The sequence below is a fragment of the Kogia breviceps genome, chromosome 13, assembly GCF_026419965.1.
Source record: "Kogia breviceps isolate mKogBre1 chromosome 13, mKogBre1 haplotype 1, whole genome shotgun sequence".
In the NCBI taxonomy this organism is placed as follows: domain Eukaryota; kingdom Metazoa; phylum Chordata; class Mammalia; order Artiodactyla; family Physeteridae; genus Kogia; species Kogia breviceps.
This window is the reverse complement of record NC_081322.1, coordinates 53,841,400-53,856,463: the sequence shown is the minus strand read 5'-3', so window position 1 is coordinate 53,856,463 and position 15,064 is coordinate 53,841,400. Positions and strand designations below refer to the sequence as shown.

At 34.5% G+C, this 15,064-nt stretch overlaps 1 protein-coding gene across 17 annotated transcripts in view; it reads left to right on the top strand.

Annotated features, from left to right (window-relative positions):
- Positions 1-15,064, top strand: part of TRDN (triadin) — a 502,784-nt gene that overhangs the window by 249,997 nt on the left and 237,723 nt on the right. For 16 of the 17 annotated variants that reach the window (XM_067010670.1, XM_067010683.1, XM_067010685.1 and 13 more), the window contains 2 exons: positions 1,927-1,953; positions 11,041-11,088. In XM_067010670.1, coding sequence (XP_066866771.1) covers positions 1,927-1,953; positions 11,041-11,088 — 75 coding nt within the window. The remainder of the gene's footprint in view (positions 1-1,926; positions 1,954-11,040; positions 11,089-15,064) is intronic. The other variant, XM_067010684.1, reaches the window with a different exon arrangement.

The following is a 15,064-nucleotide window of genomic DNA, read 5'->3' as shown; positions in this document are numbered from 1 at the left end:
GGCTGTCCAGTTTTCCCAGCACCACTTATTGAAGAAATTGTCTTTTCTCCATTGTATATCCTTGCCTCCTTGGTCATAGATTAGTTGACCATAGGTGCATGAGTTTATCACTGGGCTTTCTATCCTGTTCCATTGATCTATATTTCTGTTTTTGTGCCAGTACCATATTGTCTTGATTACTGTAGCTTTGTAGTATAGTGTGAAGTCAGGGAGTCTGATTCCTCCAGCCCCGTTTTTCTTTCTCAAGATTGCTTTGGCTATTCTGGGTCTTTGTGTCTCCATACAAATTTTAAGATTTTTTGTTCTAGTTCTATAAAAAATGTCATTGGTAATTTGATAGGGATTGCACTGAATCTGTAGATTGCTTTGGGTAGTATAGTCATTTTCACAATATTGATTCTTCCAATCCAAGAATATGGTATATCTCTCCATCTGTTTGTGTCATCTTTGATTTCTTTCATCATTGTCTTATAGTTTTCTGAGTACAGGTCTTTTACCTCCTTAGGTAGGTTTATTCCTAGGTATTTTATTCTTTCTGTTGCAGTGGTGAATAGGATTATTTCCTTAATTTCTCTTTTTGATCTTTTGTTGTTAGTGTATAGGAATGCAAGAGATTTCTGGGCATTAATTTTGTATCCTGCAACTTACCAAATTCATTGATTAGCTCTAGTAGTTTTCTGATGGCATCCTTAGGATTATCTATCTATAGTATCATGTCATCTGCAAACAGTGACATTTTAACTTCTTTTCCAATTTGTATTCCTTTTATTTCTTTTTCTTCTCTGATTGCCATGGCTAGGACTTCCAAAACTATGTTGAATAATACTGGTGAGAGTGGGCAACCTTGTCTTGTTCCTGATCTTAGGGGAAACGCTTTCAGTTTTTCACCATTGAGAATGATGTTTTGCTGTGGGTTTGTCATATATGGCCTTTATTATGTTGAAGTAGGTTCCTTCTATGCCCACTTTCTGGAGAGTTTTTAATCATAAATGGGTGTTGAATTTTGTCAAAAGCTTTTTCTGCATCTATTGAGATGATCATATGGTTTTTATTCTTCAGTTTGTTAATATGGTATATCACTTTGATTTATTTGTGTATATTGAAGAATCCTTCCATCCCTGGGATAAATCCTACTTGGTCTTTGTGTATGATCCTTTTAATGTATTGTTGGATTATGTTTGCTAGTTTTTTTTGAGGATTTTGGCATCTGTATTCCTCAGTGATACTGGTCTGTAATTTTCTTTTTTTGTAGTATCTTTGTCTGGTTTTGGTATCAGGCTGATTGTGGCCTCATAGAATGAGTTTGGGAGTGTTCCTTCCTCTGCAATTTTTGGAGGAGTTTGAGAAGGATGGCTGTTAGCTTTTCTCTAAATGTTTGATAGAATAGTTTTAAGAGTTTTAATAGCTAAACATTATCCAATATTAAATTTGACAAAATACAATAATTTAAATTTCTTGACATCATTATCTGTTCATTTCCTGGTGTGATTACAGTATAGCAATTTAGCTGTAATTCACAATGTTTTTAGAATTGAAACAATTGGATAATTTATCGATTCACTTCCTTCCTTTCATACCATTTTGTAGACTTTAAGGAAACTGCATTGACATATATATAAAACCAATCAGATTCTTAAATAATTTAAAATGGAAAACAAAATGAATGAGTCATGAATAAGCATTCTGTGTTGGGAGAAGGTATATGAATATCAGAAAAGAAATCTTTGATTCATGGCATCTATTTAAAGTTTATCAAAGAAAATGGCACAGGGTTGTATTTTTTCTTTCTCAGACCTACATTTTTCTTTAGTTTCCAAGGTTATAATCTAGTTTTTTTGAAAAAAAAAATTTTAGAAAACTATTTCAGAGAGAGACCCAAGGAGACTTGTAACTGACTTAGACCTTATTATTTCTTGTCCTTAACAGCTCCAAGTGAAAAACAAGTTAAAGCAAGTATGTTGACTAAAACTTGAGAAAACAAGAAGCATATTTCAGCAGCTTACTCATTTAACTTTCTGCTATAGACAGTGCTAATGCTAATTTTTTAGGCTGACTTATCAAATGTTTCTTGCTCTGATTATTTGTTGTGTTAAACTGATATGCATAATTACTCAACCTTGTCTTTTCTGTGAATCAATTCTTATTAAAATTTATCTATAGAGCTTTCACTTGTAAATGTTAATTTGTCCTGGTCATAACCTCTTTTTTGAGTTGTTTATATTTTTGTTTCCCATTTTGCAGAATGATAAGTGATGTTTTCAGTTTCTTAAACACATTAGAAAATTTTCTTAGTGATTAATCACTTGATCAAACCAGGAGGCAACATAATTTGTCTACTATGAAAGTTATTGTGTCTTTAATGAAAAGAAAACCCCCAACAATTTTATTAAGTACTGCTCTTGCAATATCATAATTTTCTTTTAAGGCTTCTATCCTCAGATTTAGAATAAATATTGACTGACAACTATAGTATACCATGGCATTTGCATCAATAAGGGCTTTGACAATACGCTAAAAGATAAATGCTTTTTCCTTTGTTGGTATTTCTCAGTTCGATGAAGTATCTAACAGATGGCCATTCATGAAAATGTAGGCATAATGGCGTATATTTGAGTTTAGAAAAAATATTCTTTTAGCTTCTCTAAGCTTTGTATATAAGGTTTAAGGTCAAACCTCATTTCTGTGCATTATGTAAATGTTTATATTTTCCTTTTGATTTAGAGTTGCATAAGTATTAGTGATGGTACTAGTACAAAAAAAAATGCATGTTTTACTTACTGTCAGGTTTTTGAGACAGGGTATATCATTGGTGAATATATCAGAAAAAAATTGGAAAATATAATATTGAGTAGCTTGGTGTCTTTTAAAAAATATTACAGTTGGAAGTGTTTACATAGACATTGTAGACCTTAAGGAAAGGTGTAACATGAATCTAAAATTCCAGTTATATTTTCATGACAATTTTTAGTTGAATATAAGCTGATTAGAACTTCATATTACAGAGTATTTAGTATGCTAATAGTCTGTAGAAATGCATAATCAAGAAAATATATAAAACAAAACTGATAATTTTGCAGAACTGGTAGAGGACTCTAGATTGAAGATTACTCTGAAAATGAAAATTTTCTTCCTAGAAAAATGTGACATTTAGATAAAAATATTCATTTGCAATAAAAAAAAACCCTGTAAGTTCTGCTATCTATGAAACACTATCCAATCAAGTTTTGAAGAGATCAGCATCTTTTGCAGGAAATTAACAAATTTAGGTTGCCAAATCATCTTAGACACAGTATAAAGGTTTCAAAAGAATTAATATTCAACTCCTTATATGGTTGAATGATTTGGACTTGACATGGGCATTATCTCCCAGTACAAAAGTTAGAGATAATTCATAAACTGTTTAAAATCTCTGCTAGCAATGTGACCATCCATTTCCCCATATAAGAACTGGTTTTGTTTTTTTTTTTTTTTTTTTTGGCCTTGAAATCATACAACAGAAGAATATTTACATAGCTTTTATATACAATGAGCTATTTATAAAGTTAATGCCTAAGGCATATCATTACAAATACTCTTGAAAATTCCTTCTGTCACCCACATAGTAAGGACACATAGTTTTGTGTGTATAACCTGAATATTTAGGATATGATTTTATATTATCTTAAATTATAAGAGAGTGAGATGTATAGTTTAATTAACATAAATTAAGTATTTATGTGATACAATTTCATGGTATTGAATTAAAAAGGATAGGTGAAATTGACAGGACTAGAGCAAGTTCATAGAAAAAGTAAAAGGTAATTTGTCTTTAGCACTCAATTAAAGGAGATAACAAGAATGTGAATTGAATTTGTGGTGTGGAACTGTTTGCTCTAGGTCTTAAGAAACCAAAATCACTGTAAGAAAAACACTAGAGGACACAGACTAGTTTGGGAACTGTATCAGTACAGGGTGGATGTTCTCATGGTACCATGAGCTTGAAGAAAAGGGAAGCCCTTCATGTTCAATGATGTAGCAAGCACTACAGAGGGGCACTTAATGCCTCCACTTGAAAAGTTATTTGTCAGGGATTATGTGGATGGAGGAAGAGTGCCTTTGACCAACAGGGATGCCAAATCTAGATTTACTATTTCCACAAGTCAACATAGATTCCTTTATCATAGTGTGTACAAAAATGCCTCAAAACACCCAGTTCTCCTCCCTGCAGTCCAGTGCACACACACTTCCTCACCCCCACCGCCACATTGGATAGAGACAGAGGGGTTGATGATATGATTAGTCATTTCCAAGGAGGAGGAGGACCAAGACTCACGGGCATTTCAGATCTTTAACACTCCTCTTGGTGAATCAGGAGGGAATGTAGTAGACAATGCTTAGCAAATATATTTGACCACATCACCCTCTTTTTTCCAAAGAACACTTCAAGGACCAGTATTCCTCAAAACCTTGGGAAGCACTGCCATACATTACTTCGTTCCTCATATCGAGGACCATAGGGCTTTGATCATGTATTCCATGTGCATGTTTGACCAGCCTGTGGTCAATTTGAATTCTGAGTGAAAAAGACACCAAAGACCAGGTGAGGGGGCCAAAGTCTAGTTATTTTTAATTGTGAGCCTAAATTTGAATTAAATGACATCGGTCGGGCATTTTTCATTCCTTGGTTTTAACACTACACTAGATTTTTGTGGTATGCTCAGCCACCAAGCCTGACTCTGCTTATCACCTTAACTACATTTCAGTACCTAAATTTGTGAATCACATATCTATCTCTTGATCTAGTAATATATGTCAGATCGTTCAGGAGAAGCCGGTATGCAGAATTTAAAAATAAAACCCCTTTGGATTTATTTAGTTATATGATGTTAGAAGACTATTTGGGGACAGCTTATGTTAGTTAGAAAGTGGTATGGCTTTTTGGACATAGTTTAAATATTCTGTCATGGAAATTGCTGGGGGGAAAGATCTATGGGCCTGAACTAGTAGATCTGATATCAGGGGTGTGTGTCTAGACAACAGGTTGGATGCCATATATGATAGGTATCTCGGTTGTTTAGAGCAATCTGGGTTTATTTATATTATTCTGGAATAATTATTACTAACACCTTCTTTCACCTGCTTAGTTTGTATAATAAATTATATGATCACTACCCAAATCACAGATGATGCTGACTGAATGAACTCAAAATAGTACTGATACAATGCCAGGGGACGGTTTGGGGAGGTTTAAGTGCCAGGAAAACTAGACTGTGAGAAACCTGGGACTGACTTAGATGTTAGACCAAAATGTGCTTCTTGTTCAATCCCACATATAGAGCCAAGGTTGGTGTCCTGAGTGCCAGCACAAAATTGGAAAAATGTCATGGTTCGGAGCTTAAGAACATTTATCAAGTTTGGTTCAAAGAGATCCAAGCTATATAGATGAGAACTTGCAGAAGTAGAATCTGAGTTCAGTTTAGACATTAGGAAGTAGAGAGGAGGAGGAGAGAATTTCAAATAGAAAATCAGGAATAAATTTTAATATTGTGAAAGTATAATAATGAGTACAGCAAAATAAGTATGAAGTATGACTATTGAGACAAGTACTTTGTGACCTGAGTCTTATTAATAAAACAGTGTCATGATACTGTGTTTTCAAGGGAGCATGGTATTGGTGCAGATCTAAACAAGTTTTCCAATAGGACAAACAGGAACAAAAAGAGACCTAAAATGATTCCACTTAAGCAAAAATCTGATATAAAAAAGTAGCCATTTCAATAGTTAGAGAATAGAGAGATTATTTTAAAATGTTGCTGATGTAGTTGGTATTCATTGCCAAAAAAAAAATGTAATTTATTCCTACTTTTTACAATTCCAAAATATCAACTTCAGATGGTTCAGGGACTTAAATGGTAAAAACAAAACAAGCCATTAATTTAAAGAAAAAAGTATAGGAAGATATATGTATATATTTTCTTGAAGTATGGTTGGATCACAAAAATTATATATATAAATTCAAGCTGTAAATAAAAAATCTAATGTACTAAAATGATTACAGTAAAATTTAAAACTCATCAATAGATGCCATAAAGAGATAAAAGTCAAGTTACAATTTTAGAAAAGATATTTGTAGCATATATAAGTAACTAGAGGTTAGTAATGAAAAATAAATAACTCTAAAAATAAAAAAAGAGAAAGAACTTGATAAACTAATGTGTAGAAAAAATGAGCAAAAGATATGTTAGGATCAAAAAGAAAACAAAACAAGACACAAATTGCCTATAGACATATCAAAAATATTTAACCTCTTAGCAATAATGAAAATGTACTTAAAACCACAATACTATTTTACATATATCAAATGGACCACAAATGGAGAAAAATGTTCATTCTGGTGATGGTGACGATATGAAGCAATAGAAACTCTCACATACAGTGTTGGTGTGAGTGTAAAATTTGGGGGAAAAATATGGCTTTTATCTAGAGAAGTTAAACAGAGACACATAATATGTCCTAGCAATTTCACTTCTAAGAAAATTCTTGCACATTGCACCAGGATTCATATACAAGAATATTCATAGCAGCATTATTTTACAATAACACATACAGGACATGACCTAGTGTCCATTGGCAGGAAAATTGATACAAATTTGTAGAATATGTATAAGTGGAATACTATACAGCAGTTAAATCAATCAACTACAGTTCCTCATATCAACGTGGCTTGTATAAAAAGTTAAACAATTTAAGTAAACAATGAATCAAATAGGGCAGTGACAAAACAGATAAATGATGAGGGGCACTCCACCATTGGGGGGTATGGCAAAGGTTTTTATAGAGAATACATGGAAGCAAAGCAAAAATGTATATTTAACTGATTATAACATATATTGTCTTATTTGGGAAAATTAGTTATTTGGCTAAATAACTAAATAATTTAGTTTGTTTGGCTTATGATAATTGCTTTTGAGTATCACTCAGATTTGAGATAAATCTAGTTGACTCTGGCTTTGGTTTGTGTAGGTAGACCACCAAAGGCACTAAAGCTACCCAAGTCTAATGGCCATCTTGTTAAACAATTTTAACACTGCATCTCAGCACACGTTTTAAAGGAAGCAAATTATAAGAATTAAAAATTATAAGTCAATTTATATAGTTATATCTCTAAACAATGTAATTCAATCTGTAAAAATTGGCCTTACCTTTGTTTAGAGATAAATTCATGTAATAAAAAATGTACAGGAAAATAAAGAAATTATTAATACAAAATATAGGACAGTGATAATTCTGAGATGAAGAGAGAGGTATGCAGTGGTAATAGGACAAGTAAGAGGTGTCAAAGTCTTTGGTGATATTTTATTACTTAAGTTTACAGGGGGTTACAAAGATGTGCGTTTTTTATTGCCATTCATTAAAATACACACATATGTTATCACATATGTTATACACCTTTTTGCCTTTCATTTATATCTTTCACAATTAAACAATCTTAAAAAATAGAGAATGAGAAGATAGAAGTGGTGACACTGAGCAGGTCTCTGGAGACCATGGTGGCCCACAGAGAGATGAGGTAGTTGAGGTAGGGGACACGTAGGAGTGAAGGCTGTGGTGGTCTGAAGTTATAAACGGTGACATTTTGTGTTTCTGAGCTGATGTGACAGCATCAGTGAAGTGGAAAGCAGATGAAGTAGCAGAGAGAAGCTGTACTTGCAAGAGTAACGTCATTGTCTATGCAACAGGAGTTGGGATGCGGGCAAATTTGGAGGAATTAATATTAAATAGGGAATGGTGATTCTGTGGGTCCGGAAAGAAGACGAATGGTGCTGGTGTGTCCTGGTGAGGTGGTGAAAAGATGAGATAGTCTAATCTGCTTCTACTTTCTCTATGAATATCCCAACAGCAACTTGCTTTTATGTTACAGGATGTTGGAAGTTTGAGAAAGGAGGGGTATTCATGAACCACTTGTCTAGAAAAATGAGAAAGTAACTTCACTAGGTCTCTGGTAGTATTGCTGATCAGTGCTGAGCACTCTGTTAAACACTGTGACTAGACATTTGAAGTCATATCTGCAGCAGATAGGGGCCTTCCTCCAGTTTGGATGGCGGCTCAGGTGGCAGGCATAGAGTAGGTTTGGTGTTTTGGCACATGTAGTGGATTGAATTGCATCCCCTCAAAAGATATGTTGAAATCCTAACTAGTACAGTACCTGTGAATGCAAGCTTATTTCAAAAAATGGTCTTTAATGGTGTAATCATTGTAAGATGAGGCTATACTGGATTAGAATGGACCCTAAATCCAATGACTGGTGCTCTTTTAAGGAGAGGGAGACTTAGAGACACAGACACATTCAGAAGGAAGGCAACCGTATAAACATAATGGGAGAAATTGGAGTGATGCAGCTACAAGCCAAGGAATGCCAAAGATTGCTGGCAACCAACAGAAGCTAGGAAGAGGCAAGGAAGGATTCTTCCCAAGAGCCTTCAGAGCAAGTTTCAGAGGGCCTTGGCAACACTTTAATGCTGGACTTCTAGCCTCCAGAACTGTGAAAGAATAAATTTCTGTTGTTTTTAGCCACCTAATAACTTAAAGGCTGCCCTAGAAACTTAATATACCAGATGACTATGAAAACAAGCAATAAGTGAATGATTTAACCATGGCTTATTTAAATATAAGCTTGAAAGAAGAAGTGAGGACATAAGGAAGATCTGGAGCATTGAGAAACTGTTAAGGTCAAAGGAATGAAAATATTGACGGGGTCAGAAACTACTTAGAGGAGGTTCTTGAGTAAGTGAACTATAACAGGAAGAGTGGTGCCAGGGAATAGGAATTTTGAAATCAAAGTCTTGGCAGTGAAGAAAAAGTCCAAGATACTTTTTCTTGGTAGTGATCAGAGAAGTGGGGTCTCCAGTTTTCAAAAGTGAGAAGGTCAAGGAAATGAGAGATCCCATGGTTGTATGGACAGTGTCTATAAGTGACTCCCAGTCCTGGTTACATAATAGAGTATCTTGACAAGCTTACAAATAGACAAATAGCCAGGCTTACCTTATCCCCGACTCATTAACTCAGAATCTCAAAGCTCTGTAGTCCTCCCCAGATCTATTACGTCTAAATCTCACAGGCTTTTAAAAACTCCCAGCTTAGTCTAGTGTGAAGCCTGGGTTGAGAGTGGTTCCTAATGAAAAATCACAGTAGTAATAGTGGAGCAGATAACTATGTATAGAAATATTCAATAATTAATGGGACACAGGCATAATGCTGGTTAATGGCAGCAATAGAGCAAGACAGAGCCAGATGCAACCTGATCCTGTGGACTTCAAAAGAACTGAGATTTGAAAGAAGCAAGGAGATAACAATCCATCAGAAGTAATACGTAAGGAGAAGTCATAAACAGCATTTATTAATTTAGTTAAAAAGAAATAAATATACGTCACTTCTAGACACTTTGGTATATAGGGGGAAAATAAACTGTCTCTATTTTGGAAAACCATTTGTAGGGGATTTAGTGTCCTTCGGGAATTAGTTTGGTTAAAGGAAGAAAGTAAAGTGCACATTTTGAGAAGAGGCTGAGAATTTAGGGATGTGTGCTATGATAGAGATGACTCAGTGGAAGGACTTTGGAAAAGAGTCTGTTTTTAGAAGAAATATGAAGCCATATAGACTGTTTTCTGCTGGAAGCCTAGACTCATGGTAGTTCACCTGAGGTGAACAAGGTTGGGGATTTCAGGGACATTAGTCCTGATTGCGTATTAGGGGAAGTGTGGTAATTAGTTTCCAAAATGTGGCCAAGACCAGCAGCATAAGCATCACCTGGGAACTGGCTAGAAACGTAAATTCTTAGGACATGCCCCAGACCTACTGAATCAGGCCCATGTCTGTGTTTCAACAGCCCTCCCGAGTGGCTCTGATGGATGCCAATTTTGAGAACCACTGGTCTAAAGTCTTTCCTCAAAGCTATATAACAGCCAGGGATCTGCTTAGTCCTGGAGCTCCAGGTCTTGAAACAGCCTGAAGAAGTCTTATTTACATGACTTCTTGCCTGGGCTCAAATTGTGAAGCTTGTGGTATCTAATATTGTGAAATTAAAACCTGAAAGTGATGTGAAGGTCTGATCTCTGACATCTGATCTCTCTCACAGCCCAAGGTCTATGGCACAGGGAGGACAAGGGGCCATGAAGACCCCTGTTTACTGGTTGTTCTAGAGCCTCAGCGGCTGAGTGAGTGCATAGGAGTAACAGGGATTATATACATTTACTAGTAAGAATAAAACTAAAAATACAAATACAGATGTCCAAGGGCAACAGCCTTGAATAATCAAAAGCTAATAAAATGAGTAAATAAACTTTGTAAAAATTTACCAGCTCATTGTCATTTTCTAATTTTCGTATGGATCAAAGAAACTTCCACTTTAATTAGCCTTGATTTGAGGTCTAACATTTTGCACTAGGACCAGCATTTCAGATTATATTTTTGGAAGAGCTCACCTATCTTCCTATCTTCCACACTAGATAGAGAAACTCCAAGAAGCCATTTTGGCCTTTAAAATTTTTTTTATTTTTCTCTCTCTTCAAAGCAATATTCAAATGGAATTTTCTGTAACATTATGGCTAATATTTTATAATATAAAGCAAATTGATTGAGGTCAATTATGGCTTGCCATCCCCATAGTTAAAGGCTAAACAAAGAAGGCTTTTCCAGTGCTCTTCCCCACAATTTATGCATCATTTAAGATTTGACTATAAACTAATAAATTAGTATTCCAGTATAATTCTGTGGAATAAGCTGCCTTTTTTATGGTCACTACTTATATAAGCATAAAATTTAGTACCACCAGAATTGTATCTTGAAAGAGAATTTCTACATTGTTATTTAAGGAAGTTCATTAGTTACAAAAAAATTCAAGCTTATTCTAGCGTGGTTTTCTGTGCTGCTTGCTTTGCTCTCAGGTGCCACATACATTTTATCCTTTGGGCAGTTTTAGTCTTGTCTGACTTAGAATACTATAAGATATTGACCTCGCATGTCTGATATCCGTTTCTTCTTCTTCAATCTCTGAATTTACAGAAACTGAACGAGCCAAAGAAGAGGTTGGTGCTGCCTCAACTAAAAAAGGTAAGTTCAGCTTAAAGAAAAAGATGTCATGACTATAACTTCTTTATACTAAGGTTTCTAACTCAATGTATTGTTTAGAGCTTATAGAAGAGCTCTATTTATTGATTTTACAGAAACCCACTTTGCACAAGATTTGTAGTACCTATGTTAACAAGGCTTTGTCTTCAGTGCTCTAATGCCAATAGTTTTATTCCTTTAGGGTCATAAACTAAAGCTAGTATTATAGTCCAGTTGTAAGTTAGTTTCTGAAAAATTGAAGAAATGCTGCTGTGTAAGCTTAATGGGATCCCAGTCATCTGGAGAGCATTCAAATCCAATGTACAGATCTATAAGGTTAGTGTTTGAGCAAACGCAACTTTGACTAGTAGAACTTATATGAACAATGTCATGTAAGACATTAGACTCTTGTCATGTCTAATCAGAAGCAACTATTATGTGAATATTGACTCCTCTCAGTAGACACTCTAAAGAATATCTTTAAGAACATTAATACATGTTAAAAATATTCAATATGATGAAACATTTACATATTCTCTATTCAAAACAAACTGGAACAATTTTGAAATTTGTGATTGTTTTACAAATAGAAATGAAATCAGTAATGTATTCAATGTCTTTGGAAGAATCTCAAGACACAGTTTAACAACCCTGTCCTCAACATACACTCACACACACACACACACACACACACACACACACACACACACACACACCCCAGGAGTACCCTTTCACATACACGCCACTAAAATGGCATAACATTTTTCTCCTTAAAAAATATCTTATTGGGCTTCCCTGGTGGCGCAATGGTTGAGAGTCCGCCTGCCGATGCAGGGGACACGGGTTCGTGCCCTGGTCTGGGAAGATCCCACATGCTGCGTTGTGGCTGGGCCCGTGAGCCATGGCCGCTGAGCCTGCGCTTCTGGAGCCTTTGCTCCGCAAAGGGAGAGGCCGAGGCCCGCGTACCGCAAAAAAAAAAAAAAAAAAAAAAAAAAAAAAAAAAAATCTCTTATTGCATATGCTCTATAAGAGAATATATATCAGGACTATAGGGAGGTATAAAATATATATGATACATATCCACATTCTCAATCCCAAGCAACATATATATGGATATAAATGAATACATGGATATAAATTTACATTTTAGTTAATAAATTAAAATATAAATTAATATACATTAGTTATATAAATTAATGCATAAATTAGTACACATGTATGTCTAATGAAAGACAAAAAATTAAATGCTACTTAAAGGAAAATATAAACTGTACTATAATACTTAATTAGAAGCAATTGAATTATTGAGATTGTTTCCCTTTTTCAAATACAGCTCTATTTATTATTCTGAATTTATAGTAGATAGGAATAAAATCTGTCTCCTAGATAGTCCTTTTCTTAGTAATGTAATATGTGTGATGTCATTTTTGAGGTAAATTATCATGATACATGTTTCATTGACATCTTTTACTAGGTATCAGTTTTTTCATAAGTGGCAGAGCCATGAATTTATCAGAAGTCCATATTACTATATCTCATTCTTTTATGGTATCTTATTTTGAAATCAGTTTTGCTTGTCAACATTAAATGGAATGTGTGGGTAAAACCTGGGTGCTTCAGGATGGATAATGCCATGGTATCAATGACAAGGCTAAGAGTCTAAATGTAGATTCAGAGGAAGTCATAATCTAGGCATGGATACAGGGTATATGGATCCAGTAAGTGAATATAAGGTCAAGATATCTATATGTGTTGAAAGCAAGAACAAAAGTGAGACAAAATTGTGTTCAAAATCTTCAGCTATGGGTGAGACCAGTGGATGTCCAAGTAACAGTATATGGGTTTCATCTGGAATTAGATTTCAGATACTGAGCCTCAGGAATCCTTGATTGTGAAGACGGTCTGGAGACAGAGTTAAAAAGAAAAGATTAAATAACCAGTAACTGACCCATGCACAGACTCTGAATCACTTGGAGTCTAGATATTAGGGCAGAAATACAAGCACACATAATTTGGAGTTTAATCAAGTCAAATTGGAGTGAGCAGAGATACTGAATTGATATTGAACCATCAGTTAGTGAATTCACTGGAATATTTAACCAAGAATGGTCTCTGAGTTTAGAGTAAGGCCAGGCATATTGGTTGGATTAAGTAGGCCTGACTGCTGGGTATAGAGTGAAATATAAGGAGAGAAATAACCTTTTATGAAATTAAACTATTGGCATTAATTAGTTTGACTCTAGTTAGTCTTAGATCTCATACCTCAATCATTAATTTAAATATGACTCTGTATATTAGGTTTCCTCTCAACTGTAGAATGAACAGAAACAAGTGTTCCTTCCAAAGTCATCATAAATATTTTGAAACTCAGGTAGAGCTTTACCAATTTGACAAGTTACATATAAAAATCAAAGTAGACGCTTCTCGTTTGTCAAGTAGTTTTCATTTCTCCTCCTCCTCACTGACAATCAATCGCACACGAAAATATATATTACTTCATCATACATTTAGTAACCAGTCCCTAATCTCCACAAAACTCAGTATATGTTACAAGATGTCCACCTTTTAGTCCCTTTTAAATAAGTAGAATAAGAAAGTGATTTGGGTTTTCTTTATTTGTTTTTAAGATACTGGAAATTGTTATTCTACCTGAGGCTTGAATTAGGAACCATGTGTGCAATGTTAAGTGGAAATTACTGATTTTCTGATTGTTTTAAAATTTTCAAAGTTAAAAAATGATTTACTATTTAAAATTAATTACAGTGTGCCAATTTCTATCTAGTATAATTATTTGATCTTAAGCCTGCTTTTAAGTCATATTTTCTTTGGAGATATATAGTATTTAATCATCAATATGATAATCCTCTTACTGTTTTACATTTGATTTGCAGCTTTCAAATCATTTTCACTTTCATTCAACATATATTTATGGATCACATACTATGTGAAGACTTAAGGAAATATTCAGATGTTAATACTATTCTTGAGCAATTAAAGATAGGGAAAAATATGAATCTTTGTTGAGTCCCTGAGTTGTTTGGACTTCATTTTTTGCTATCAGCTAAAGGTTTTCCATATAATCATAGTTCATGTTTGAAAGCCAACAGGGTAAAGAGGTAAATACAGATAAAGATCCATAGGCGTTTAAAAATTATTCTTACCAGAGGAAAAGCAAAACATTTATTATACGAGGTGACTTTAGAGTCAAACCTTAAAAAACAGATAGAATTTTGTTATGTAATAATTAGTTGGAAGGGTAATTTGGGCATAGGTAACAGGAAGGCAAAGTGGTGGGAAATTGCAGGATGTGTATGAGGAATAACAAGAGTCTCAAAACACACACACAGTATGAATTAGTACAACCTGTGCTAATAATGCAGTAAAGGGGCCTGATTTTAAAATTGGACTCTACTGCATGGGCAATAGGGAGTCAATAAAAAATTGTAAGTATAGGAAATAACACTCAGGTATTTGCTTTAGGAAAGGGCAGGATAGTTAGGAAGCTTTGGCAATAATGTAGGCAGTGTGCATTAGGACCTGATATTAGTTATGAGATTGGAAAGAAGGGATATTTTATAAGCACTATTATAAAGTAGATTCAGTGAAATTTGACAATCGACCAGCTTTGGAAGGGAAAAAGTCAAATTATTTAATGACAATAATACGTTTTCAGACTGGGTGCTAGAAGAATATTGTTGGTATTTATCATAAAAATGAAGAAGAAAGATAAAAATAGTTTGGTGAGAGAAGGCAAGATTAATTTTAGACATATTTAAATTATAGTACTGTGGCACATGCAAGTAGCAAGTAGGTGACTCTAAATGTCAAACTAGAGCTCCAGAGAGTGACAAAACTGGAGATATATCTGTGGGTGTCCTCTGCATGGGTTAATGATGGAAACAGTAAGAATCCATGAGCTTTTCATGAAGAGATGTTCTCGAGAGAGGACGGGTCTGCGATGGAATGCTAGAGAACATTT